Source organism: Alligator mississippiensis, chromosome 5, assembly GCF_030867095.1.
Source record: "Alligator mississippiensis isolate rAllMis1 chromosome 5, rAllMis1, whole genome shotgun sequence".
Taxonomy (NCBI): Eukaryota; Metazoa; Chordata; order Crocodylia; family Alligatoridae; genus Alligator; species Alligator mississippiensis.
In genome coordinates, this window is record NC_081828.1 from 10,921,862 (window position 1) to 10,948,917 (window position 27,056).

At 49.4% G+C, this 27,056-nt stretch overlaps 1 protein-coding gene across 5 annotated transcripts in view; it reads left to right on the plus strand.

Annotated features, from left to right (window-relative positions):
* The first annotated feature begins 740 nt into the window (after positions 1-740).
* ACOT11 (acyl-CoA thioesterase 11) overlaps positions 741-27,056 on the plus strand; it is an 81,932-nt gene continuing 55,616 nt past the window's right edge. For 4 of the 5 annotated variants that reach the window (XM_019479264.2, XM_059727855.1, XM_019479266.2 and 1 more), the window contains exon 1: positions 23,829-24,042. Coding sequence is in view for 1 of the 5 variants with exons in the window: in XM_014598695.3 (XP_014454181.2) it covers positions 860-1,126 (267 nt within the window). In the remaining 4 variants the exon portion in view is untranslated. Of the gene's footprint in view, positions 1,127-23,828; positions 24,043-27,056 lie in introns of those variants that run through there. The other variant, XM_014598695.3, reaches the window with a different exon arrangement.

A 27,056-nucleotide genomic window follows, 5' to 3' on the forward strand; every position in this document is an offset into this window, starting at 1 on the left:
TGCCCAGGGCTGAAACCAAAGGAGGGCTTGGAAACTTCATTTCACCCTGTCTTTCTCTGGAAAACCAGCATTTGGCAGAACAACCCTTGCCCCCCGCCCCCCAGGATGCACATGGCACCGAGGGGCTCCTTTTCCATATTACTAGGATGACAATGATGACAAGTCTGTGACTTTGCACGGAGGAAAATGTGCAGGAGGCTCGGTTGTGAATCTCTTCCTGTCCTTGGAGGTAGCAAAGTCATCTGTGCCCTGGCGCCCGGGCCAAGCCTGACAATATCAATAATGCAACTTATTACATAATAACCCCTGATGCCAGCAAGGGCCAAACGTGTGTGTGCGTGTATGGTTGTGCGTTTTGTGTTTTTTTTTCTTTTCCCCCTTGCTGAAATTCCTGCTTTGCAACCAAATCACCCCCTCCCCAAACTGGTTTGCTGGAAAAGCCCGGCGGGGTTTGAGGTCGGGGGCCGGGGGGCGGCCGGGCGCTGCGGCAGCGCGCTCGCCGGGCTGCACAGACGTGTGCAGAGAAACGTCTCAGCAATTCTGGTGTGGAGCGGGAGGGGCGGGGGAGCAGGGGCATCTTGAAACCGCCGGCTGCCGCGCGCGGATTGGCGGAGCGCTGTCTCGGCGTTCCAGCCATGGAACGCTCCTCCCCGCTTTGTCCATCCCGGAAGGAATTTCCTTCGCCGCTGGGTCCATTGTTGTTGTCGCCGCGGCGCTGCGTGTTCGGTCCCCGCGCGTCCCCCGGCCTCGCTCCACGGCGCCCAGGGCCAAGGGGCTGGGGTCCCCCCCCAACCACCCCGCCTCCAGCCTGCTTTCAATTAACCCCACGCAGTGCAGGAGGCTGAGGGTTGGGGGGTGCATGCCCACGTGCATCCTCCTCGAGGATGAGCTGCGAAGTTCCGCCAAACTTCTCGCTTCTCGAAATGGGGCTCCGGCCCCAAAGCAGAGCGGTTTCCCCCCTCGCGCGTGTTTGATCCCGCTTCGCAGGGAGGCTCCCGACGGTCCGTTCCTTCTTGCAGCCCTGATCCGAATCCAGCCCCCGAAACCCGATGACTGTCGCGGCTGCGGAGAGGGCTGCGGCTGGGAGTCGATGTCGGCAGGGGAAGACTGTGGCTGTTCTAGCAGGGTATACAAAAATGAAACAATTAAAAATGGGAGGGGGTGAAATCAAGCGAAGGGGGTCCGCGCCGCTTGCTTTACACATCTGGGCTGCAAAAGGGAGGGAGGCAGGCAGGGGGAAACACGACTTTGCCCAAGTGGGGAAGAGATCCAGGGAGCGGCTGGGCTGGGTAATGGCCTGCCTGAGAGCCCCTGACATTTCGGTTCTGCAGTCCCGGCTGTCTCTTCCTCCCCAGGGCTTTTTGCAATGGCTAATTCCTCCTGAGGCTGACATTTGGCACTGGGGAGGGAGGAGAAAGGATGGAGAGAGCTGGAGGTGAAAAAACATCCTGCGAACAGGAGCCTTCCCCAGGCGAGGGGGGGGGACGAGCTGGGAAGCTCGGAGCAACACTGCCCCCTGCAGGCCTGCGTTGGCCACTGCAGCCCCGGCAGGTCCCTTGCCCAAAGGGAGCTCTTTCTCCTGGTTTTGGAAGGGCAGGTCGATGGGAGAGAGCCTGCAGCGCGAGGCATGATCACATCCAGCCGCCAGCCCTGACTCCAGTCTGGTTTTATGTGTAGAGGCATTTTTTAATGCATGTGGTTTTGTGTTAATTGGGCTCTCCCAGCAATCCCTTTGTCCCTCCACTGGGTTATATAAGCACCCGGGGACTGATGGGGAGGCGCATCCTGTGCTGAAGAATTTATTCTCTCTGGCACCGGGCTCTTGATGTGCGGCAGTGGTTTGAGGCCAGGGAGAGGCTCTGAGTTTGTTTAAATTTAAGAAGGGGGAGGGGTGAGACAAGGAGCCGGAGTTGCAGAAGCCCCAGGGTGGAGGGGTGGGCAGTGACTCACTGCTGCTGGGGAAGCGGTTTGCAATGTCCAGCACGACAGCGGACCGCAGAAAACCGGGGGTGGGGGCAAGAGGCCGCCGGCGGGGCTGGCATCCAAGTGTGAGGGGCTGGGAGGGCAGGTGGGGAGGCTCTCCAGGAAGCTAGCTGGAATGCAGATGCAGACGCGGAGTTTCCTCTTGGTTTTATTTTTAGTCTTCTCTCGTTTGTGTGAAACCAGCCCTTGGGCAGAGGCGATGCTGTTGCAGGAGCGGTGGCTTTGCAAACTCACCCAGTGCTGGGCCTCAGTCCAGACCTGGCTAGGGATAAGAGGCAATTTCGGGCTCGCCCGCCTGCCCCTGCTCCAGGGTCTGTGAGACAGCCCTGGAGACTGAGCTTTTCTTGTGCTCTCCAAAGAGCAGCACAACACGGGCACCCACGTTCTCTGGCTTCCCCTGTGATTCTCTCTCTGGGGTGGCTGCACTTTTTCCCAGAGGAAAGGATCGTCTTAGCTGCTCAGTCCCTGGTCCCCTTACTGGGACTCCTGAGAAATATGCCATGGTAGGGAAACTCATCCTCTAGGCAATGGGCTGTGGGCAGCCTACCCTGCCATGACTGCAGTTCATGTGGTCCTTCTTGTGGGGCTGTTTTCAGTGAGCTTGCTTAACCGCTGTTAGCTGTGTAGCCACAGCAGCATGGAGCTTGCTGTGAGCAAAACCCCCTGACCATCGACGCAGCATCTCAACAGCAGGCTCTGTTCATCTCTGCCCTGCTGTGGCCATGCTGTTAGCAGGAGCTAGAGCTAGCTGGCTTAAAGCCAGCATGGCTTTAGACCAACTCTAAGACTGCAAAATCATTTCCTATGTGCCATGAAACATCTATAGCACAGCCGCCTCCAGTCCCTATTAACATGAACTGCTCTGTGCCTGGAGGACTATGGTGGAAAACCCTCTTAAGATAATTAAGAAGATCTAGCTTTCCCTCAGGGCCCTTGTGGAGGTGGTCTCCCTTGCTTGGGACCTAGATGTTGCTGTTCATGTCATGGAGATCATCTTTTTCATATTCCAAGTGAAGTCCCAGGTGGTGAAAGATGCTATGTGAAAAGCCTTGCCTTATCACAGGACATGTCCTCTGCCAAAATGTCTCAACTTGATTGTCAGCCAAGCTCTGCTCAGCCCTGATTTTTGGAGTGGGGACTAGTAGGAGTAGAGGATCTCTTTTTCCCACCCATCTGGTTTTTAAACAGTCTTGCCAGATGTCTCTGGGATGGTGGGGTGGGCATTATACTTTTGCCTTGGACTGGATTTCTGTAGGATTATCCAAGTAACTTGCCCAGTATAATCTGAAGGCTTCCAGCCTGATCCTGAGGGGAAGTGGGACACCCACATCTGGCTGTGAAAGGAGGCAGAGCCTTTTGGAGTGGCGTGGAAACAGCACCTACCTTCAGAGAGCCTTCGTATCATGCCCAGAGCTCTCAGGGTGCCTGAGGTATTGCTGTGACCTCAGCGGCAGAAAAGCTCATGAGGCAGAAAAGCCTTCTAGGTACTATTCAAACAAACCTATTGCATGACCTCAGCATTTTCTCCCCCCACCACAAGAAGCAGCTTTGTAGCTGGAGGAGGGTTTCTTTAGCCTGGGGTGCGTCCAGTCCCAATGCTGGGCACAGATCTGCATGAACAGTCATTTCCTCCGCTTGCATTGGAGCCGTGGAAATACGTATCTCTTCTTCCCTTGTTTGGATTCGCCCAACCTTTTGCACCAGCTCATGCCATACGGTATCCTCTGTGTGTGAGAAGGGTCATGCATGCATCTCTCTCCAGGGAGGCTGGAGCATGGAGAGGCTTAACAGTTGTCCTGGAGCCAGCATAAGATGCTGACTTAAATTGGAAATTGGCCCCCCGATTTCCTAGTTGTCTCTCAGGTCCCTGCGGCGAGACCACTGGATATCCTGATTGAAAGCCATGGGCCCCCAGTTCCTGAGCTAGAGGAGAGTTTCTACCAGGGTTGGCAGTGTAGGACCTATGACATGCAGCCGAGCAGTTGTGGTCACACTCGAAAGGCAGTGCTAGGCAGCCCCTGGGTGATAACAAGAGTCATTCCCTCATCTTCCTTAAGAAGATGCCACCCCCCCGTTACTTTTCTATCCGAGCTCCTTTCAGAACTGCATCCTGGGAAGATGCAGAAGTGACAGGAACAGCTTTCCAAACGCTCTCGCAGTTCCTGACGCTTGTTTTAACTTGGTGGCAATGTTTAACCACAGGAAGCTTTGCTGCAGTTTCCTTGCCTGGCCTGCCCCCAGCCAGTGCAGCCCAGCTGTGGTGCTGGGGGCGAGGGAGGGGAAAACATTGCCTCCTTGGGCTGTGTGAGATCAGTCATCAACCACAAATAAGAAGGTGGAACTATCTTCAATACAGAAAGTTCTGTCTTGTCTCAAGCGTGCCTCCTTTCCCTCCGCACAAGAAAGGAGCCTGGATATTTATTCAATTTGGTGATGGAGAATGGCCCGCTGTTTTGATCCACGCTGCCCTGTGTTTTTATTCTAGGGCTGCAAACTGGGTTTTTGGTTTGTCACGGATGAAATGTCATTCGCTGATGTGTGTGTTCGAGCCAACCATGCTTTCCTCTGGTTTTTATTATATATGAACATATCCAAGCTCTGACTGCATGTTCAATGAATAGTTCCTCCCCACCACCCTTCCTCCTCACTACTTACTCCCCTTTTTGCAGGGCATGGTTTCTGGATTAGTAAATTAAGTAAATACCAATGGAGGAGTTGAAAAATAGGTTACCTTGTAATTGAATTTTTTCCCCTGCAGCTAAAGAAAAATTAGCCCCGCTGCTATCTTGTGCAGTCTGTGTTTTGAGAACTTATCCGTGTGTATAATAGCTTAAAGGGTAGCATGACAGTTATTTGGCCCAGACTTTTCAAGTTGTTCACTTTTTATTCCCCCCTGCGCCTTTCTTCCTCTGACACGTATATAGTGCCAAAAAACCCTCCAGGATTGACAGCCCCGTGGAGCCGGCTCCATCCTGAGAACAGGCCTTGCCAACAGTAATGCGCGGTGGCTTCAGCTCGTCAGCAAGGGGATCCTGACCCCACTGGAGGGATACTTGAGTCTTTCCAGCCAGGCTGAGTAAGGGATCTAATGGATCTTATTCTGCGTGCTGGGATTGCCCACGGTGGGGCAGATACAAGCGGGGGCCATTGTCAGTATGGGCCAGGTTCCAGTGCATGTGACATGCCCTTGTTTCCTGCTACAGAGGGGATGCGGGAGGATCTGAGGTCTGGGCTGCAAAGCCCTGACTGAGGAACCCTGGAGGCAGTGCATTCAAGCTGCAGGATGGATATCGATGTAGGACTGCTCCCTGCTTAAGACGGCCTGTTCTCTAAACTCTGTCTAGGCAAGGGCAATTTTTATTCTATAAGTGGTCGCTGCCCATACAGGGGCCATACACACTCACATCCCTTGTGAAGGTACTACTTTTTCCCCCCGTTCTCAGCCTTCCCTTTCCTAGAATACAGATTTTGCAGCCTGCAGGTGTACCACTTGTGCTTGACAGACCCACCTTCAAAATCCCCCCTTAATCCTCAGAGTCCAGTCCCAAGTGTTTGAAATCCTGAGCAAAATGGACAAAGATGTCTATTTGAGGGTGCAGTGCTCTGCGGTTACTGTTTTTTTCTTTTCTTTTCTCTTTTTTTGCTGCACAGGAAGGTAATGAGTTCTGTTGGGGCTTCTTGGCTGTCACTAGACGCAGACAGGTTGTGATGCACGGTGTCCCACCCATTGACCATCTTTCCAGCCTCCAAGAATTTTGGCCTGCATCACTGAATTAGCTGTAAAAAAACCCCAAAAAATGAAAAAACCCATTATGCTCATGCATTTTCCAGTGTCCAGTTTAGGTGTGCAAATACTGCTACCCAATCAGAAAGTGTGTATTCGTGCTTCCTTGTGGGTACCTGGGCAATTAGCTGGCTATTGCAACTGCTTGATTTGCATACAGAGTGACTACATGCAGGTAAGTCAGGCGTGAAAGTGTATGCGTGCGCGTGCACGGTTACATATGCAACGTGGCCAGTCTTGTTATGGAGAGGGGAGTAGCTGTCTCTTAAAATGTAACGGTTGCTTCATGCTGCCTGTGCTCTATAGCAAAAAGCAGCGGACTGTTTCTTAACAGCTCGGAACCCAAGATTGTATGGATGGAAATGAATGCATGCTTCTTGTCAGCAACGAAACGACAGTGTGAAGTGCAACCCGGGGAAGAATGGGCTCGTGTCTAATGCAGACCTGGCCGGCTGCTTGGCTGTGGAATCTTTCTGGGGCGCTCGGAGACACTTGAAGGATGGATCCGCTGAAATAGGGGTGGTTAAGAGTGGGCAGGTAGTGAAGGGCCCTGGCAAAAGAGGGCTGGACCCTTGTGTTTAGGGTTCTCACCTCCATCAGATTGGGAGCTGTCCCAGAAGCAAGCTACTGCAACAGAAAACACACCCTTTTGATTTATTTGTCTTGCATTTTTACGTTCCATAATGAGGGTTTTCCACTGAAAATGCCTGCTTTGAGCTATTCTGATTTTTTTTTTATGGTACATAGATGAAGTTGAAAGCTTGCAGGTGATCAAACTATGGTATTTTTCTGGGACAGGTGGGTTGAAGACTTTTCTTTAGAGACCATTTTTGCAGCTTGTGAGGGATGCTCATAAGCTTAAGGGAGATCAGGGGGATCTCTGGTGTCTGGGCTTGGCTCTGTATTTAATGCCACGTGATTGTTACCTTTTTAAAAACTCATGGTGATTGGGAAAGGTGCTGGATAACTGGAAAAGGGCAAATATAGTGCCCATCTTCAAGAAAGAGAAGAAGGAAGATCTGGGGAACTATAGACTGGTCAGCCTTACCTCAGTTCCTATAAAAATCATGGAGCAGGTTCTCAAGAAATCCACTTCTAAGCGCTCGGAGAAGGTGATTAGGAGCAGCCAGCATGGATTCACCAAGAGCAAGTCATGCCTGACCAACCTGATTCCTTCTATGGCGAGATGACTGGCTCTATGAATGTGGGGAGAGAAAAGGCGTGTTATACCTTGACTTGAGCAAGTCTTTTGATGCTATCTCCCACAACATTTTTGCAAGCAAGCTAAGGAAGTACAGGTTGGATGAATGGACTGTAAGGTGGATAGAAAACTGGCTTAGAGGATAGTAGTCAATGACTCAATGTCTAGATGGCAGCTGGTGTCAAGTGGAGTACCCAGGGGTCAGTCCTGGGGCTGGTTTTGTTCAATGTCTTCATCAGCAAGTTTGCAGATGGTGCCAAGCTCGGGGGAGTACTAGATACAGGTAGGCCTAGGATTCAGAGAGACCTCAACAATTGGAGGATTGGACCAAAAGAAATCTCGTGAATAGGGACTTACTTAAGTTGTGGTTTCATGGACTTTGCAGAAACTGTGAAATCTGGGATAGTCCGCAAAATCAACACAAAAAAACCCCACAGTAAAAATAAAATGTTGGCTCTCCAGAAGGGAAGGTCCTGGCTGGCAGATTGGCACAAAGAGCAGCAGACAAGATGGTAGCTGCCCCCTTGTCCCTCTTCCCCTGCTTGGGGCCCCTGCCAAACAGTGCCGGGGCAGCGGGGCACATGAAGGGCAGCCAGCAACCAAGGTGGCGGCTGCCTTCTTGTTCCTCTTCCCCTCCAGAGCCTCTCTGCCAACCAGTGCCAAGGGGTGGGGCCACTGTAACATGACCATGAAATTATAATTTTATGCGGTGAACAACCCACAAAAATTGGTAAGTCCTCCTACAATTTAGGTAGACCCCTATTCATGAAGTTCAGTAAGGACAAGTTCAAAGCTCTGCACTTAGGACAGAGCAATCCCATGCACTGGGACAGGCTGGGGCTGGCTGGCTGGGCAGCAGCTCTGCAGAAAAGGACCTGGGGGTGACAGGGGACAATAAGCTGAATATGGGCCAACAGTGTGCCCTTGTTGCTAAGAAGGCTAATGGCACACTGGGCTGCATTGGTAGAAGCGTTGCCAGCAGATTGAGGGAAGTGATGATTTCCCCTCTATTCTGCGCTGGTGAGGCCACATCTGGAGTCCTGTGTCCAATTTTGGGTCCCCATTACAGAAAGGATGTGGACAAATTGGGGAGAGCCCAGTGGAGAGCAGTGAAAATGGTGAGGGGGCTGGGGGACGTGACTTATAAGGAGAGGCTAAGGGAACTGGGCTTATTTAGTCTGGAGAAGAGAAGACTGAGGAGGGATTGAATTAGCAGCCTTCAACTACCTTCAGGGGGGTCCAAAGAGGATGGAGCTGAACTCTTCTCAGTGGTGGCAGATGACAGAACAAGGAGCAATGGGCTCAAATTGCTGCAAGGGAAGTTTAGGTTAGATATTAGGAAAAACTTTCTCACTAGGAGGGTAATAAAGCCTGGAACACATTACCCAGAGAGGTGGGGGAATCTACATCTTTGGAGATTTTTAAGACCCGGTAGACAAAGCCTTGCCTGGGATGATCTAGTTGGGGCTGGTCCTGCTTTGAGCAGGGGGTTAGAATAGACGTGACCTCCTGAGGTCCCTTCCAACCCTAATTTTCTATGATTCAATGATGAATTCAAAGGCAAGTATAATGGTGGAAGCCCTGCTACTTGAGGGATCTAAAACTAGACTTGGCAACACTGAGCTAAATGCCCATTTGGGAACCACCCTGAACTGAGAAATCAGTTGGATGACCAATAACGTCTCTTGGAGTTCCACCTCTTCTATGAGTTTCAAGACTGGGACACAATGTTATAGCGTCAGAACAGAAAGAGATCAGTCAGATGAGTATTGTTTGCATTGCAGTTGTACCTAGGAAGAGGGGTGTAACTAGCAGCTTTGGGATCCTCGGAAGAGATGTTGAGCACTGGAGCGAGAGCGGGAGTGCGTGTAGTGGGGACTGGTGGAGTAGCAGAGAACAAGTGTATGGAGTGCTGCTGGTGCCCTGCTCACTCCTCCCTAATCATTTAGGAGAGCCACTCTCAGACCAAACTCTCACTGAGTAAAGAGATGGTCCATGCTGCAGAAATATGATGGGGCAATTGAGGTATTAATACTTCCTCCACACATGAGTGACTTCACCTAGGAAAGCAACGTGGCTCAGTGGATTGGGCACTTGTCTGGGAGCTCTGCTTTCTACTCCAAATTCTGCATTAGGGATACCGTAAACTAAAGGGAAGTTACCCGCAGTGTGGCTTGGTTTTCCCTGTCTGTAAAATAGCTTTTCCTGGCTGTTGTTTGCATGTAATTCATGGAGCCTGGAGGATGTTAAAAAAAGTGACTGTTGCAGGAATCCTTCCTGTCCCTAGAGAAAGAGGGCAATGGCATGGCAAAACAACGAAGAGCACCAGAGGGCTCAAGGACTGCTGCAAGGGAGGTTGGGGGACCTTGGAGATGCAGTCATAGAAGGAGGATACTGCTTGAAAGATGGATTCTGCCCAAGTTCAGCCTTCTGGGACTGAGGCTGGCTGATGAGAAGAGTTTCAAACTGAGAAAAGAGGGAGTAGATTGAAAGGTGTGTGCAGACTTCACATGGGCGACTGGTGCTGCCTTAGGGGGGCCACATACCTGCCACATCTGACCAGTCCCATTGGCGGGGGGTGGTCCTCCTACAGCCTATCTCACTGCCCGGGCCGATTGTCCATCGGCAGCGATTGGCCTATTGCTGTGGCCGATTGCTGCAGCAGCTTCTGGGAGTGGCTGCAGCCGCTTTTGGGAGCAGCTGCAGCGATCGACCAGCGCTCCCACCTGTTCCCCCGCCCATCGCCTAAGCGGTGAGGGTGGCCAGTCAGGGGGTGCACCGGTGCTCTCAGGGGGTGCACGTGCACCCCCTATGCGTCACCACTGAGACTCCATGCCTGGCTTTTACTTGGTTATCCTCCTCCTGTGTACTGAGGAAATGGCAATGGGGTAAATAAATCGGTAGATAGAAGAACGAGTAGCAAGGAAAAGGAAGGTACGAGTATTTCTGAGAACAGTAGCCAGGTGGGTGATCCAGGTAATGACAGGACTCTGCCTGATCCAGGGGTGGGCAAAATGTGGCCCACGGGCCGGATGCGGCCTGCCAGGCCATTCTATCCAGCCCACGGGGCCCCTAAAAATTTAGAAAATTAATATTTATGTGCCCCTGGCTGCCTGTCATGCAGCCCTTGATGGCTTGCCAAAACTCAATAAGCAGCCCTCTGCCCAAAATAATTGACTGCCCCTGGCCTAATCCCATTAGATTTGGGGTGTGGGCAGAAAGTGACAGCTGAGATACTGGTGTACAAATGTTAAGAGTCTGGGCAAAAAAATAGAAGAATTCAAACTATAGGTGCAGGAGGTGAAACTAGGTATTGTATAGATGAACACAACATGACAGAAGAGCAATCATGGCTGGAAAGCATGTATTGGAGGCAAGTGGTGTTCAGGAATGATTAAAAATAGAGATAAAAATGGCTGATAGTGGGGTGTGCCAGGAAGTGTCCTGCGGGCCCACATTCCTGAGTTATGAGAGTTTCTCTATAACAAATTCTTCATTAGTAGTTCATGTGATTGTACACAGCAAGTTTTTTTTGCATTGGCTGTGATGCAGAACAGGCTAGTTGTAAAGATCAGACATGAACTCAGTATTTTGTGGCTACAGGAATAATCTGAATTGCCTGCAAATTCTGAAAGGAGAAGAACCCAGACCACAAACTTTTAGAAGCAGGCGTCGACAAGTTAAGCACCTAATGAAGGCCTTGTGTTCACAGGCAGGAGAAAGATGTGTTGAAACTCAAAGCAAAAATTGAAAAAAGACCAGACGGTTTACCTTGAAACGAGTCAGCCGGTCAGAGTTTAAGGTGAAGCTTCCTGAGTCTTTCAGTCTTAAACTTTGTCCTACAAACTTGTCTGAAGATTTCATAGACGTTAGGGCTGGAAGGGACCTCGTGAGATCATCCAGCCCCAGGGGCAGGAAGTCCGCTGGGGTCAGGTCAGCCCAGCAAGATAAGCCTCCAAGCATTTCTTACAGGTATCCAGAGTAGGTGCTTGCACCACTTCTGGGGTGGAGCCTGTTCCTGACTCTGCAATATGACGGACTGCTTTGTGTTCCCTTGCATTTTGCCTAAAGCGAGTTAGCTTGTGGTTGTGCTTTTTTTTGTTTGTTTTTTTGGCAAAGGATGAGCCCAGTGATGCCTGCTCTGCTCTCATTTTCCGGTGGAGTGTTTTGAACTTGAAGCAGCCAGGGTAGCTCTTGAACTGATGGGTTCCCTGCAAGATGAACACTTGCCATCTCCTGCAGATGTGGCCACTCAGGTGCCTAAATATGGAGCGAGTTCCCAGATCTCGGTATCCAAATGTGAATCTTTCTGGCCTGTGTTTGTCTGCGTGCTGCAATTCAGGAAAATCAGCTTTAAGTAACGAAGTAGAGTCCTTCTAGCCAATGCAGATTTTCTTTGATTCTAACTTTTATGCTGCCTCTCTCTATTAGCCCCATAGAATTGGATCTGCTGCTTCTAAACAATTGAGATGGGACTGGACGCGTGACTACTAGTGTCAGTGCTGGTGGACATCTGTTTTGTGCCCCCGTATAAATTACACAGGGGACTGAAGTGGTTAGATAACCAGCTAGCTTAGGCAGCTGCCTCAGTACTACAACACCTTGCCACTAGGTTGCAGGGCAGTCGTTAATAGCCTGTTTGCACTGAACAAAGACTACACCACAAGAACTGCAGCCATGCAATATGTGCCCCCATGTATTTTTTTGCTGGCTTTCCTGGGGTGACTCTTCAGCAGGTTCTAGGCACTTACGCCATTGTAGGGCTGTAAGTTGTGTATCTGGTCCCTATTTATCCTGGTGTACAGGCAGACTGCAGCAGGGTAAACACTGTGTGTGCCCTTAGCAGTTTAGCTTAAATAGAAACCAACACTTTTGGACTATGTTCCAGCCCTGGACTTGGCCCTGGTGGCTCAGGTTATGTATGCAAGTAAGTGGGGTGGTGTCTTTCATCAGTGGTCATTGTGGTTCTTGGCTAAGCAGAGTATGGAGAACGGGGAGAGAAACTCTACTTAATAGCTGAAAAATCTCAAATAACCTTCAGCTAAGATCCAAATGGCTGTACAACTATTTTCTCCTCTTCAAGTCATGTTCATTGGCTCAATATAAAAAAAGTTCTTGTTCAACATACTCCAAAAAGGGATGAAACTGCTAATAGGTCAGAGTCTTTGCTCAAAAGTAATTAACAATTTTAATCACTACTGTCATGACATCATTAAATTTCGATTTCTTTGCACGAGAAACCCACTGACGAATGATACCATGAAAAACCCAGCACATCTGGGAAGTAATGATCATTTTTCACCACGAGCGCAAAATCCAATAACTTGCTCTGTAGTTGCCTTGGCTCCATCTCTTGTGATGGAAGTTAATTTATGCATAATTATCAGCTTTAGTCATAAGTGACTTGGGAGTGCTGGGAGATCTTAACCTCTACTGGTATCCTTTAAATACAGCTGTTCAGCTGCCTCTTCCCTCTATGCAACAAGAGAGAAAGACAAGCTGTCTGCTATCATTAGTGTCCAGGCTCACGCCCATGGCCAGAGTGATGATGCCTTACCAGGTGCTTCAGACAAGGATGTGACATCTTTTTGAGGTGCTTCTCTAAGGATAATACTCCAGGAGTATTTGTGCCTGGCTGAAGCCGAAGTGTTCTGGGCAGAACCTTTGTTTTGTTGAGTACTTTATTTTGGGGCTGTCAAACTCCCTCTGGGCCCCAAGGCTGATCTGGATCACGGGCTCATCTGGGGCTGGATTTGTGGGTCCAGCAGCAATTGCATTGGGCCTGGGGTGGGGTGGGGTGGCAGCATGGAGCCATGTTCGGGTGGCAGCATGGGTCCAGGCAGTGCAGGGCGGTGGTGCAGGGTTGTGGCTGGGTAGCAGTGCAGGGGCTGCTGCTGATGGCTGGCCATCAAGATCCAGATATCCTGAATTCTGTGGCGGGCCAGATCACTTACCAGACTACCCGCGGGCTGGATGCTACTGTTCCATGGGCCACGTCCAGTCCACAGGCTGCATGTCTGACACCCCTGGTTTATCTTATTTGTCTTGCAAAGTGCCAGGAGCTTCTTGGTTTGTATTCCACTAGAAGGTAAGGGCTCTGGCTGAGATGAGGAGCTAGGTGCTTTCCATGCCGTTGTAATCGGAAGCTGGAACCGTTCACTAGCTAAAGAAGCAAAGGGGGAGAGGAAGGGATGCAGGATCACACAGCAGGTGAACTGGGAATATGACCTAGAACATCTTGACCAGGATTCTGTGCCAATTCCATGATGCTACACAGTCTTTCCCCCTTAACAGGCAGAAGAGAGACAGCAGTATGCATTTTCCCCAAATTACACCTTTTTATATAACTCGGGTCAATCCTATCGTCTGTGCCCTTTTCTCAGTGGTGACCACTATTTTGGTCTCTCTCGACTCCCAAAAGCTCCAGGGGCTGCTGGTTTGAGGAGCTGGCCTTGAGTATCTCATTTCAAGTCTGCCAGCTGATGGCAATAACCTTTGTTCTTGACTTTGACTCAGTCCAGTAGCTTTGTTGGAGAAGGCATTGCCCTGTCCTGAAGCCACCCATTCTCATAGTTTCATAGTTTGTAGGGTCAGAAGGGACCTGAGCAGATCATCAAGTCCAATCGCCTGCCATGGGCAGGAGAGAATACTGGGGTCAAATGACCCTGGCAAGGTGATTATCCAGCCTCCTTTTGAAGACCCCCAGGGTAGGAGCCAGCACCACTTCCCTTGAAAGTTGGTTCCAGATCCTAGCCGCCCTGACAGTGAAGTAGCGCCTCCTGATATCTAGCCTGAACCTACTGTCTGTCAACTTGTGGCCGCTATTCCTTGTTACTCCCAGTAGTGCTCAGGGGAGCAGGGACTCTCCCATTGCCTGCTGGTCCCCTGTGGCCAGTTTGTAGACGGCCACCAGATCCCCTCTCAGCCTTCGTTTGTGGAGGCTGAACAGGTTCAGGTCCCATAGCCTCCTCTCGTAGGGCCTGCCCTGCTGCCCCCTGATCGTGCGGGTGGCCCTTCTCTGGACCCTCTCGGTGCTGTCCATATCCCTCCTGAAGTGCGGTGCCCAGAACTGGACACAGTACTCCAACTGTGGCCTGAGCAGTGTTGCATAGAGGGGGAGGATCACCTCCATGGACCTGCTCGAGATGCATCTGTGGATGCATGACAAGGTACGGTTAGCCTTGCTGACCATGTCCCCACATTGGCCCATGTTCATTTTGAAGTCTATAATGACACTAAGATCCTTTTCTGCCTCTGCACTGATGAGAAGGGAGTTCCCCAGCCTGTAGGTCTGCTGCTGGTTCTTCCCCCCCAGGTGCAGCACCTTGCACTTGTCAGTGTTGAAACCCATCCTGTTCTCATCTGCCCACCCCTGTAACCTGTCTAGATCTAGTTGTAGCCTGTCCCTCTCTTCTAGCACGCCCACCTCCCCCCACATCTTAGTGTCATCTGTGAATTTGAACAAGGTGTTTTTCACCCCTTGGTCCAAGTTGCTGATGAAGATGTTTAGCAGTGCAGGCCCGAGGAACGAGCCCCGGGTGACCCCACTGCCCACTTCCCTCTAGGTCAAAAAAGACCCGTCCGCCACCACTCTCTGGGTGCGGCCCTAAAGCCAATTTGCAACCCATCTATCTGACTGTGTAGGCATCGACGCCACAGTCACCTAATTTTTTAATGAGACTGGGGTGAGAGACAGTGTTGAAGGCTGGTTCAACAAAGCTCTCTAAAATGGAGTACTTTGAGGGCTTCTCCAGCCTCATTGAACTGTGGCAATAAAAAGCTGATGCTGTCCACATCTGCCTTTCCCAACAGTGATTTGACAAAACCTGCTCAACAAGTGAAATGAGAAGCCACTTGTCAGCACTATTCTGGTGTCTAGCAAAGACATTAGCATTTAAGAAACCCCCAAATCAGCTTGTTTTCTATCAGAAGTATCCTGTCTCCCTCTCTTCTTTCCTGAGGGGCATGACATTTCCAGCATATGTCATGGCCTACTCTCTCATTTGGGGGCCTACAGAGCTGGTGTCCCGTTTTGCCTCCTGTGATGTTATGACCTTGACCATGGTCAAAGTCCCAGAGGCTGGGCCAGATGTAAGAAACCACCAGGCACTTTGTTAAAAAGGCAAACCACTCAGATTTCATCCTTGCAGATCCTAGAGGAATAGTAAAGAGCTTGTGCAAAAACTCTTTCTTTACAGGTCATATTTCCTGTCCCCTTCCCCACCTATTCTGCGGAAAGATCCTTTGGTGCATGAGATCCATCCCACTAGAGACAACGTTCCTGATTTTAGTCATTGATTAGAGACCATAATGCCTTTGGAAAGTGCCTCTCGTCTTTGCTCCACTGCCATGGATTAGGCACATGCCTTCCCATTGACAATGCAATGGAATCACAGTTTTCTAGCTTGGGAAGCCCGCAATCAAAGCAAGTTCTCATTACATCAAATAAATGTGGAATAAAATCCTGTCTTGGAATGGAGCGCCATCAGGTGAAGTCTGGAACACCTTCCCAAAGCAAATGGCTTTATTCTACATTTATCTGGCTTGGGACCAAGGACGATTTGGCCCATTTATGCCCTTGTGACTTCAACAACTTACAGATCATACAAGGGAATTTTTTACCATCTCATGTCCCAACCCTCCACGCGTAGCGATTCTGTCTGGAGTGCTCTGTGGAGTCCTGTTTGCTTTAATGCTTAGGAGCGTTCGGAGGAAGGAAAAGACAGCATTACTGTATGTGATTTATCTGAACATCATATTAGAGACTCCCTGTGGAAGAACATTATTGTCCTGGTCTAATAGAAAAACTTTAACCTTGTTGAGCATTAGCTGATCGGGTTTAGTATAAAATTTGTAATTCTTTGTTCCTTGTCTTTCAGGGCAAAGGAGGAAAAATCAATATTTTTTGATCTCCTAACGCATCCCCTTTAATGCATTAGAGTTAATTTTTCATACCAAGATGTGATTAACTTGTCCTGATACTTTCAAAAGGGGAATTTTTTTTACACTTTTCTCATGTCATCTTGAGCAGCAAATAGGCTTATTTCCTGATGAGCTGCTTCTCCTAGTGGCATGTTTCATGCTCTTGCCTTTAATTATGTAGACCTGCTGTGTTAAAACAAAGCACAACTTCAGCTTGTACCCTGCACGAGATGCTGCTACCTTCCCCAGTCCCCCTTCCTGCCTCTTCCTCCTCTACCTAACTTTACATTTCACTGGAATTAAGCTTTTCTGAGGGACTTATTTTCCCTTGTTAGGCTGTTTTTGTTTCTGAGCGACAAGTGATTATTTTCAAGAGGTTTGCTAAATGCAAAGGAAAATAATCTTTTTCCCTCTGTGTTGAAGGGAGCAGCACAATTAGAAACACTTTAGATGCTTGACCTATGCTGAAGTCTCCAAACAAAAGTTGCAAAGATAGGTTTGATGTTTTTCAGGCACAATTAGCATAATGCTGTAATTATGGTTTATAGCGGTTGTATTCCCCCAGCTATTACATTGACTAAATCCATTCATCTGGGGTGTTCTGGCATGCTAACTGAACATACACATGTCCCCCCAGCCTACTGAATGAATACACACACACACACACACATACACGCGCACTATATTCTTGTTTCCAATCTATCACCATATGCCTGTCTTTTACAGTTCTTTGGTGCATGATGCTCATAGAGTGGATAATTAGCTAAATGAATTAATTGACATTCATACTTGTAATTAGCAAATGGTTACAAGCAGCTATTCTCCTTGGGACAACTAAAATTTCTCAGGGACTAATGTTAAAATACTGTAAAATCATTAAGAGTAAATAATGAGGGCTGATTGTAATGCATGATTATGGAGCCTATTTTCTTTCCCCAGTCATAAAAGCTTCCACATTGTAAACAAGCCTGTGCAAAAGAAAAGCACGCTATAAAATGTTCTGGAAACGCCACCTCTCAGGAGATGCAGCGAGTCTGAAGGAGCTGCACTCCAGATACAATCGAAGCCAGATGGATGGCACGCAATAAATAGCATGTTGATAGCTGCTGCGAGCGCTTGTCTTCCTCTATTCTATGACAAAATAAGGGTAGTGCCAGCTCTTCCTAGCAGTCTTTTTTTTTCCCCCCTCAATATTTACTATAGAGCTCCAACAAATAAGAAACATGAAACAAGGCTAATCTCTGGGTGGCTGAAACCCCGGCTGGTGTGACTGCATTGAGGCTTGTTCCAAAAATTATATGCCAGGGATCGGGGGGACCTCTCTTGGTAGGGATCGACTTGCCTCCCGGGTATAACACACTGCATGAAGCAGATGCACTGTACAAGTGACACTTTGCCAGTTCCTCTCTGAGACGCTGCCCAAAGCCATGGTTACAATAAGGGGTTCTTGCAAAGATGTTGCACAGCACCACTTTCTGATGCTCTTTGCCTACTAGGAGATGGACTCAGCGCCTCTGGGGGCATTTGGGTTGAGGGAGGGTTCATCCCAGAGAAGGAAAGGGTGTTTGCACAGATTCTCTGGCCACCTCTCAGAGCCTCACTAGCAGAGATTGCTCAGTGCCTCTGGTATGCATCGCACCCATGGCTCCTTGCTTTGTGCTTGCCATGTGGCCTCTCGGACAAACTGGGTCTGCAAGGACCTGGGGCTGAGAGACCCTCTTCTAGGTGGGCTTGTGTGGCTGGAAACCCAGCCCAGCCTCCTGTACCTGTGTGAAAGGGTGCAACTCAGGACTTCTATCAAATAGAGGAAAGAACCACTACTCAAAAACAAAGGGCTCAATCATGGAGGAAGGGTGGAGTGGATGGCTACCTCTCTTGGACTGCAACTAGAAATGGTTTGAAAAACAGCCCAGAAAGCAAAGAAAAGAGCAGTCTGTATTTTTTTTTCTTCAACTTCTCCTAGCCTGCTTGGTGGTATTGAGTGGGGCTGCCTCTTGTGGTGGGGGAGGTGATAAATGGCTCTTGAGGCATGATTTGAGTCAGTTCAGTCCTGTAGGCACCAAGGCTGCCCTGGCAGATGGACAGCGGGGCTGACCTGCTGGACTCCCTGCCTGCTCCTTGCCAAGCTCTGCCTTGAACTTGTCTTCTTCCACACACTCATAAATGAGTGTTGCTTTGCCCTTGGTCTGCTGTGAGCATACAGTGTGCTAGGGAAGTACCAGAGCTGGGTCAGGGGTGAAGCTGAGGCAGTGCCGCATGAAAGGTTAGCTGCAAGGATTACTGGGATGAGCTGGGCATGGCCACCCCACCTCTGTGCTAGCCACTTAGGCAGTGGGCAGATTGTGGAAATACCCCTGGGCATTGCACAGAGGCAATGCAGGCCTGCCTGTTGTGTGCAGCACCACGTCAGAAGCTGTGCTTAGATTGTTCCTTGCTAGATAGCCCTAGTCTGCTGTAAGGGAACCCTATTTACACAGCCAAGGTTGACATGACTGACTGTGATGCTTACTCATGTCGGTAGCACGTACATGACTAATATTTTGGAGATCAATGGGGTGAGGCTGGCATGTGAGTAAGTGCTAATCCACATAAGAGATTCAGAATAATCCTCCGTGTGGCTTTAGAACTGGTTGGTGGGTGTCTGCAGAGGAGGTTTTTGAGAGTTGGTGGCTTCTTTGTGGTTTGAGAGTTCATAGGTGATGAGCGATCTAATGCATATTCCCTTCTCCCCCTTCGAGTCTCCCCTCTCCCCCTTTGAACTTGTCTGGAAATTCATATAAATAATGTCCTACCCTGCAAGCCGGTCTAGACTCTGACCCTCCCTAGGTCTGAAATGGAATAAAGGTGTGGCAAACAAACTTTATTTCTTTAATTGACCTCACCTCACCTGATTGCAGGCAAGGACTATCCTATTCTCCAGTCCGTTTCAAGGAGCGGAGCTCAGTTCTTCATTTCAGTGTCTGTAGCTAAAATTGGATTGGTAGACTGAGTCGTTATGTGAAAGATCTGCCCAAGTCGTATGGCCCTTGAGTTAGCCTGGTAAACGCTTGCTAGTCTCTGTAGCTGTTAGCCCACCTGCAGCACCTTTGTCTCCCTATACCAGTCATCCATTTTCAGGTTTTGGGTTGGTTTTTTTTTAAAGTCTGCTCAGAGGCATTGGGTGTTGACTGCACCCAAGGCTGGGGATTTTGACAGTGATCCTGCTGGGACTTAAACCCAAAGGTTCCTGGGTAGAGGTCTTGCCCCTCCACTCAGGGTCAGCCTGATGCCCGTGTTTGGGTCAGGAAGGAATTTTACCCTATGGTCAGATTGGTGCAGACTGTGGGTTGTTTGTCTTTCTCTGTAGTTGGGGGCCTGGCCCTCTACCTGGGGTCTCTTGAGAGTATTTTAACAACTTTTGCAGCAGGAGGACATTGGCTGCCATGGTGCCCTTGCTTTACCGGTGGCAGGTCAGGGTGTTATTTTATGTCTTGGGTGTTGTGTCATTGACTCTGTAGTTTTGCTAAGCGGTTAGACAGGGGGGTTGTATGGCATGGTGTGGATAAAGATGATCCTGCCTCAGGCAGGGGTGTTGGACTAGTTGACCTCTCGCGGTCCCTTCCAGCCCTGCTTCTCTAGGATTCGGATTTGCAGCTGCAGTCACGGGGAGCAGCCTTTGTCACTAGTCTGGAGCAAGACTTGAACTGTACCTTTTGGAGCCATAACAAGATGTCTTAACTGCTCTTTCGTTATGGGCTTGTTAGGCCTTAAGCCTAACCTTAAGCAACAGTCTGTGCCCTGAGCTACCTCCGCTCCTGAAGGAGTGCCATGTGAATACCACGTTACAGCCAAACATTGGTTTGGTCTGCGTTATTTTAAGGACGGGCTGCAGAAAGGGGACCATTCAGCATTGGCGACACGTAGGGGGTGCACACGGGTGCACGTGCACCCCCTGAGATGGGTGGTGCACCCCATGCAAAAGTGCCGCTGACACTGCCAGCAGTGCCTGCGGGCGGTTGTCGCTCGCCACCCCTCCTCCCCTACCACTGACACCACCACCGGTGGCATCGACAGGCAGTCCCCGATTGCTGTTGGCTGCCACCGATGCTGCTGGCAGCGTCTGCAGGTGGTCACGGACCGCTGGTCGGCGCTTGCCGCCCCTCACCCCCCACCACCGCTGACACTGTTGTGGCAGCCTGCGGGAGCTCCCTACTCACTGCCACCATGGCTCCGCCGCCAACACCACCGCTGCTGCTTGCAGGCAGTCGCCATGCCCCTCCAGCCTCCGGGGGTACACGTCATTCATGCCATTCAGCGTGGTGCTTAGTTCTCTGAATTACATGAAGATGACCTGCTAAGATGGCAGGCACTATGGACTGGGGCACTAAGTGGTTTCACCGAAGCAGTGCCCTTGGTGTCCACTCTGATGGAAGAGGGAGACAATCAGGCCTGATTCTCCATTCGTTTCTACCTTGTCTCATCACTGCTGTTATAATTTAGCAGTGGCTTCTTTGTGCCCATTTGGCACAGATACGCTACAAGGCGTGCGGTGGAGAACAGGGCCTGCAGTGAGACCGATCCAAATCACCTGCCGTCCTGGCCCTCCAGTAGAGCCAGGCCAGTGTTGCAAAGTGACACTGATTAGAATCAGTGCATCGATCCCGGGTGATGGATGCTTCTTATTTTGTTTCAAACATGGATTTTATTGAGTGTGTCTCTAATGGATACAGACATGCGGCAGCCTCTGCAAATAATGGCTTGTTCGGTAGGAGATTTCTTGTTGGCCAATGAATCAATGATACAAGCAGTCAAGAAGAGAAAACGGTGCCTCCCTGCTCCTTTCCCATGTTTGAGTGAACCAACTATCCAGTGAGACCTGTTGCCTCCTGTGATCTTACCTATGTGCTGTTTGCTGCCCAAGTTGCCTTTGCAGATTGCCAATAAAAGGGGGAAACAAGGGAAGGCCCCTCCCCTGCAAGTGAATCTTTGCAAGCAGAGACAACACCCGAGTTCATTGTTGTACCAGAAGATCGTGACACTGGGACTAGCTCAGAGCAAGGTTAGATGCTGTAGCGGGTTATTTCTTGTGACGTTGGTAAAATAACTGGTTGCTTTCTGCTAACGCTGAACAAAGAACTTTCATGTAGGCAGGATAACTAAAAACCATCTCTGCTCCTCTTCAGCTTGGGATCTGACTCTGCTCCATTCCTCCTTGGCTTGAAGAAACTGTGTACCTCCGCAGGGCAAAGTCTAGAAAACAATGTGGTAAAAGCTCTGGCAGGTGGTTCGGCACTTCAGTACTTCCAGTGCCTGCACGGAGCAGCAGAGATGCAGTGGCAGTGAGACCTGGCGGGGCTCTAGATAGCGACATTTTGTGCACCCGTTATTACCTTTTTGTTCCAACTAGGAATAGGAAGAACTGAGCCTGGCCTGCTGAAACCAGATCAGAGCACGTGATTTTTGTCTGAAGAAGCTAAGCCAGAGCACCTTGATAGCTACCACAGTGCTATAACCGGGTTGCCCAAGATGTGCTTAACCCCAGAAGGGTCAAAGTCTGATACAAAGCCAGTCCAAGTCAACTGGAGTCTCCAGCAGCTCCTGGATCAGGTGCTCACAGATTACAAAAGGTAAACAGCTTTCCAGTGTACTCTGTGCACGTAGCAGCACTTTAAATAGTTGCTTTTGTTATAGGCTTTTTTCCTTTAATCTTTCCTTTACAGACACCCAAAGAGTTAATTCTAAAAATAGCAGATTTAGCAAAAAATAAAATAAAATAACAAAATAACCCCCCAAAAGGTGGGAGCTGCTTGTTCTCTCTTTAAGAAGGGATAGCAGGGAAATGGCAAACAATGAACAATCGCCGTGGAGATTCTGCGGTTCTTGCTCACATTTCTTTGTAGAACTTTGTTTCGGTTTTTAAAGAGGTATCGGAGCATTTTCTTTAAGTCCTGGTAAAACGTGTGCAGTCAGGCAACACCCAGCAAAAGTCCCCAGGGCTCCAGAGTAAACAGCCAAGGTTAAAGGAAAGCCAACTCCAAACTGGTTTAAAAGTAACCATGCTGACAATGAAGACAAGTGAAACATCAGGGTTATTGCTCTGTTCAGCCTCCTTGGCCATGGAGAGAGCAGTCGTGAATTTTTAGCTGGGCACACCTCCCTCCCAAAGGTTGGAAAGGACCATTTAGATCATCTGGTCTTGTCCCTGGCATAACCCAAGCCACCAGCTCAACCAGTCCATGCAAGAACATCATATTTAGCCTCAAATCCTGCAAGCCTGTCATAGGTACTTTGTTATTACTGAGTTGTCCCAGTATTCACAGTAGGGTATTGTGGCATGCGTATAAGTGCATGCATGGCTATAGCTTTAAAGACATTCACTCTTGATTTAAAGCTTCCAAGTGACGGTGATTCCACCCTGGGAAGCTGGTCCGATGGGTAACTGCCTTTGCTGTTTTATGAACATGCATTTTCATTCCCAATTTGGCTTTGTCTACTGGTTGTTGGAGATGAAACAGTAGAACTGAAGCAGCAGACGTGTATAAATACATAGATCATAATTCTTTCCCTATGATTGCCTGGATTCCTTAAAAGATGAATAATACACAGAGCCCATGATCCCATGTAGAGCATGTTTTGACTCTTGGGGAGACTCTATAATGTATTAGAAGGGAAAGAGAGGAGACTGTTTTGTAGTTTTGTAGATTCTCTCTGTCTTGCAAGGAAATGCTGACAATAGCATTTCCTTTATCATTTTGCTTTCTATAATAATCAATACTGCATTGGGTTCAACAGTGGCTTGACCAGATCCTTTGCGGGTATAAACTGGACTAGCCCCAGTGCCATCAATGAGGCAGTGCTGATTTAAGACCTGAGGATCTGCCCCTTTGGGGGTGTCTGTGCATCAGTGATAACCTGGTCTGGCCAGTAAGCCTGTACTACGGCATCTTTCTGCTTGCATGCTCCATACCTGGAAATTCCCCCATGAACCACTCCAGGGCATCCCTTTGCAGTAGATCTCAGGTAAACCAGAGACCAGGATCCCAAGAGCAAACACAGAGTGACATCCCTGATCCAAGTTTGAAGCCTGTGAGTGGGACCAGGTAAGGGCGGGGGACAGCAGGGGTTGAGCTCTGCGGCATCCCAGCTGGGAAACACTGCTGCCACAGTGCTGGCACAAGAGTCCTGAAGCAAACATAAAATAGCTCAAAGCAAATTATGTGCAGGGTGCTTGCTCAAATCTGCCCCCATGCAAGCTCCCCACCTAAGGCGGAAGCATAAACTGCTGTTGTCTGATTGCCAGCCTTGAAGCAGGGCCATTGTTGGAAAAGCAGCTTCAAGAAGGGGCGAATAATGAACAACCTCACTGTATTTTTAAAGAATGAAGAGTTCACCAGAACCTGCTGGGGATGGAAGAAATAAACAGGGGTGAAAAATGAGCTGTATGGCAGATTTCCCATGCTGCGTGTCGATTGGTCTTGTACGCCTTAAACGGAGGGGAAAGAACACCCAGCAGAATTTGCAAATTAGCTGCTTTCTGGGAAAGATGAAGGTAAAATCAATGTCTGACATCCTGCTCAACCTTCTGTCTTACTGATTGTCCTCCTGTCACACGAAACGTGGCTGCATTAGATCTCTGAGACTCTGTCGTGCCTTCAGAGCTTCGGGTAGCATGTGGCACACTTCCCTTAATTTCCAACTGGTTTTTTTTTTTTGTTCCTTTTTTTTGCACCCGGTGCCAGTTTCTCCTGAACGCTGAGCTAAAAGAAGGTGAAGAGGAAGACAAAAGGTTGTGATAACTCATGATGCATGGCTGAGCTGGGCAGCAGAGATGTGCAGTCCAAGCATTGGCACATAAATGGGAAGGAAAGTGGTGACCGGCAAAGTAAAGATTTGTTTGGTGCCACCTTAAGAAAACTTAGTTGAGCATTTTTAAGGAAGTAAAGGGGTTTGCCGCTCCCTGTGCTCCTAAGGACAGTTCTGGCAGCCGATCTCTTTTTCCTCTCCGGGCCTTTCAGGCAGAACGGGAGAGAGCATGGGGGTGAAAAGTATAAGCAGGTGGTCTGCTATTTCTCCTTCACGGCAGGTCACTGCCTGAGCCTGTCCCGGCTGCTCTGGTCTCGCAGAGAACGCTGTTCTGGACAGTTCAGCAAGTGCACAACTCCTGCTGGCTAAGGTGAGATTAGGCGGATGAAAACCTCAAAGCAGCTGGTCGAGAAGCAAGGAACCCATGTAAAAAGTCGGGGGTGACGTGGGAAAGCAGCTGTTGGTCATGGAGGACATCTGGCTTGGGTGAGGCTGGTGCGGGAGGGCTGGCTGTGCAATGCATAAGTGTGCAGTGCTAAGCCCCTGCACTTGGGTGCAGCTGCCTTTTGCATTGAACTTTAGACAGTCGTCTCTCTCTCTTTTATTTGGATTGACTCTGTTTGTACAACTCTTCTCTGGGACAGAGGAAGGGAAGAGATTTCCTAAGCACAGAAGCGTTTTCAGGTGGTTTTTAACTCTGCTGAAAAGGAATAACTTTAGGGCACAGGCAGCGTCTGCGGGAGGGATGTGGAAGGGGACCTGCGGGATGCATCCCAGCACCTTTAGGACGGTGTGGATTGATAGATACTGTGCAGATCCACAGCAGGCTGCAGGAGGAGGCGTTGCCGTTTGGTCACGTTCATTTACCAGCGTCTGGCTGATTTGCGTGGGCATGAGATGCTGCTGCGAGACCCAGATGTTTGGCATTAGCTATTCAAGCAGGGTGTGTTGTGGCCTTGCTGAAGTGAATCAAATGAATGCGTCAGTGGGTGGAAATCTGGCCTGAATCTTAATCTTTTCCTTAACTGAGAACTGGATTTCTCTCCTCCATGTGATAGTCCCAGTGGGAGCTACTGGGTGCCGAATGCTATCCAAACCCTGGCCTTTACTGTGATGCCACAGTGAGAGTTGGGTTCTTCTGAAAATTTGGTCCCCAGTCGTAGGAGCTGAGCACTTGAGGCTATGGTCCTTACTTTCAGCCTGGTAGTTTCCTGGGGGCTATGAATGACCAAACCCTCCTAGTGAGCTTGGTGTCTGACAGCCTGGGAGTGTTTGCCATCAAAGACTCTGCTGCCTTTTGACCTCTGTAGAAAAGTTTTAATCGACTCCCATCTTAGGTACACCCCCTACCATATATATTATAGAGGAAGTATGAGGAATGGGATAGAGACCGGCTGTGTCGTGGTGTTGAGTAGGTATGGCCCATGTTCCATAATTCTTCCAGGCTCTCTTGAAAATAACCCTTTGCAGAAAGGACCTGACTTTTGGGAGAAGCGGGGTCTGGTGTGCTGCCTTTTATTCCAGGAGCAGTTTGGGTTCAGTTTTCATGAAAAATTGCCTAAAAACCCTCAGACTAATGGAGGTGTCAAGCATTAGCTTCCTGCTGTATAGCAGTCGTGCAGAGGGGTAGTATGAACCCTTGCTTTGCCTGGCCCAAGCAGTGATTGTGTGTCAGTCAAGCTGATAGAAGAGGTCACCCCAATACTTTGGACTCTTTGCGGACAAAGCAGAGACAGTATACTTCATAATACCACTGAGACTTTTTCAGGCCTCGTACAGAGTGCCTGAACCGCAACGTGCTCAGTAGGGACTTTGAGCTTCTCGGCAGGATGTTGTATAAGGCGCACCCTTTGATCTTTCCAACTCTGCATTACTTTTATCATTCTGAGGCTTTGCAAATTTCTGTAACATGCCTTGATGTATTGACTTTCATGGGGGTGTGGGGGTGGTATCCTTTTTGTTGCATTGTTTTAGGAAGTTTACTGAGCAGGACTGTATAGTGACAGTAATCAGGTGGAAACAAGTAAGTCACTTGATGGGCACTCTTAGGAGAAAGTGACGGTCATATACACATGCACAAGGCTACAGCTCCTGAAAGACACTGTGCACTGTTGACCCGATTTAAAGGTATTTGGTAGATTTAAAGTGGGTACCTGTGGGCTGTGTAGAAGGGACAGAGTGGGCTGGGACATGATGCTGAGACTAAGGTTAACTGGTGGCTAGGGCTCTCAATTTTAAATCGGCCATTCATTTCACCGTGTCACTCGAGTGTTCAGCCCAACTATAATAAGGCACTGTACACGGTCCCATGAAGAGCACATTCAAAATCCAGCCTGTCCAGAGCCAGATTGGATGCGTTGTTCCAGTCTCATGGCTTTTTTGTGTCTGTTTGGTTTGCATCCTCCTGATTACGTGGTTTAGCTTGTCTCTGTTAGCGGCTCCTGTGCCGCAGATTGATTGGGTCAGCATGCGATGCCTGGGCGAGCTGATCCTGGTAAAGCCTCCAGACAAAGCTCTGTCATCAGCATGGCGTTAAACAAGCACTGGAGTGTGGGGAAAGAAAAATGTGCTTGGGCGGGGGGAGGAGAGTCCGCAGAGAGTGAGCAAACCCAGCGCCTTTCTGAATTCTTCAGAACAAACCGTGCTGACTTAAGGGTCTGTTTCTTCTCTGCATGTGGCTGAAGCCACCGAAGATGCTGAAAATCCCCCAGATGTTCGACTGGGCTAATGCACTCAGCAGAGAGGTCCTCGAGAAAGAGGCAGAGGAAGGGTGTGGGGCTGCCTGCTGGGAGTCCCCTGCCAGGGTACAGCCTTCTGTGGCCCTCATGGGAGGGGGATAAGTCTGGGGTGGAGGACCATTCAGAGGGTGATGGGTCTTGGCGGGGACCTGGGACGACTTGCTTTCTTCTCAGGTAGGATGTCCTAGTGGCTAGCTATGGAACCCAGCACTTCACCATCGAGAGGGACCTGTTTCGCTCAGAGGACAGAAACCAGTAGATTTCTATCGCCTGGCCTCAACCTGTTAAGTGTGTTGTTATTCTCTTCTGCCTGTTTCCTCCTGGGATCTTTTGCGTGCTCTCGCATGCTCTTTTGTAGTCCAGGAATTACCTTTTTATTTTTACAGATCTAAACAAATCCTATCCCTCTTTCATGGGAAGGCTTCCTCAAATGATTGTGAATTGATTTAAAGCGGCGTGAACTGACGGCTGAGGTTCATCTGGAGTCACGAGCAATGCTTGCCCCCCTCCGCCACGCCGAGATGTTCGAGAACGGGCATGAAAACCCACAGCCGCCAGCCATGTGGTCCAAATCTGTGGAGTTTTTCATTTCTGCGGTAACCCCAGGCCACCAGTTCCCAATTTGTTTGAGAGCCATGACCCAGTT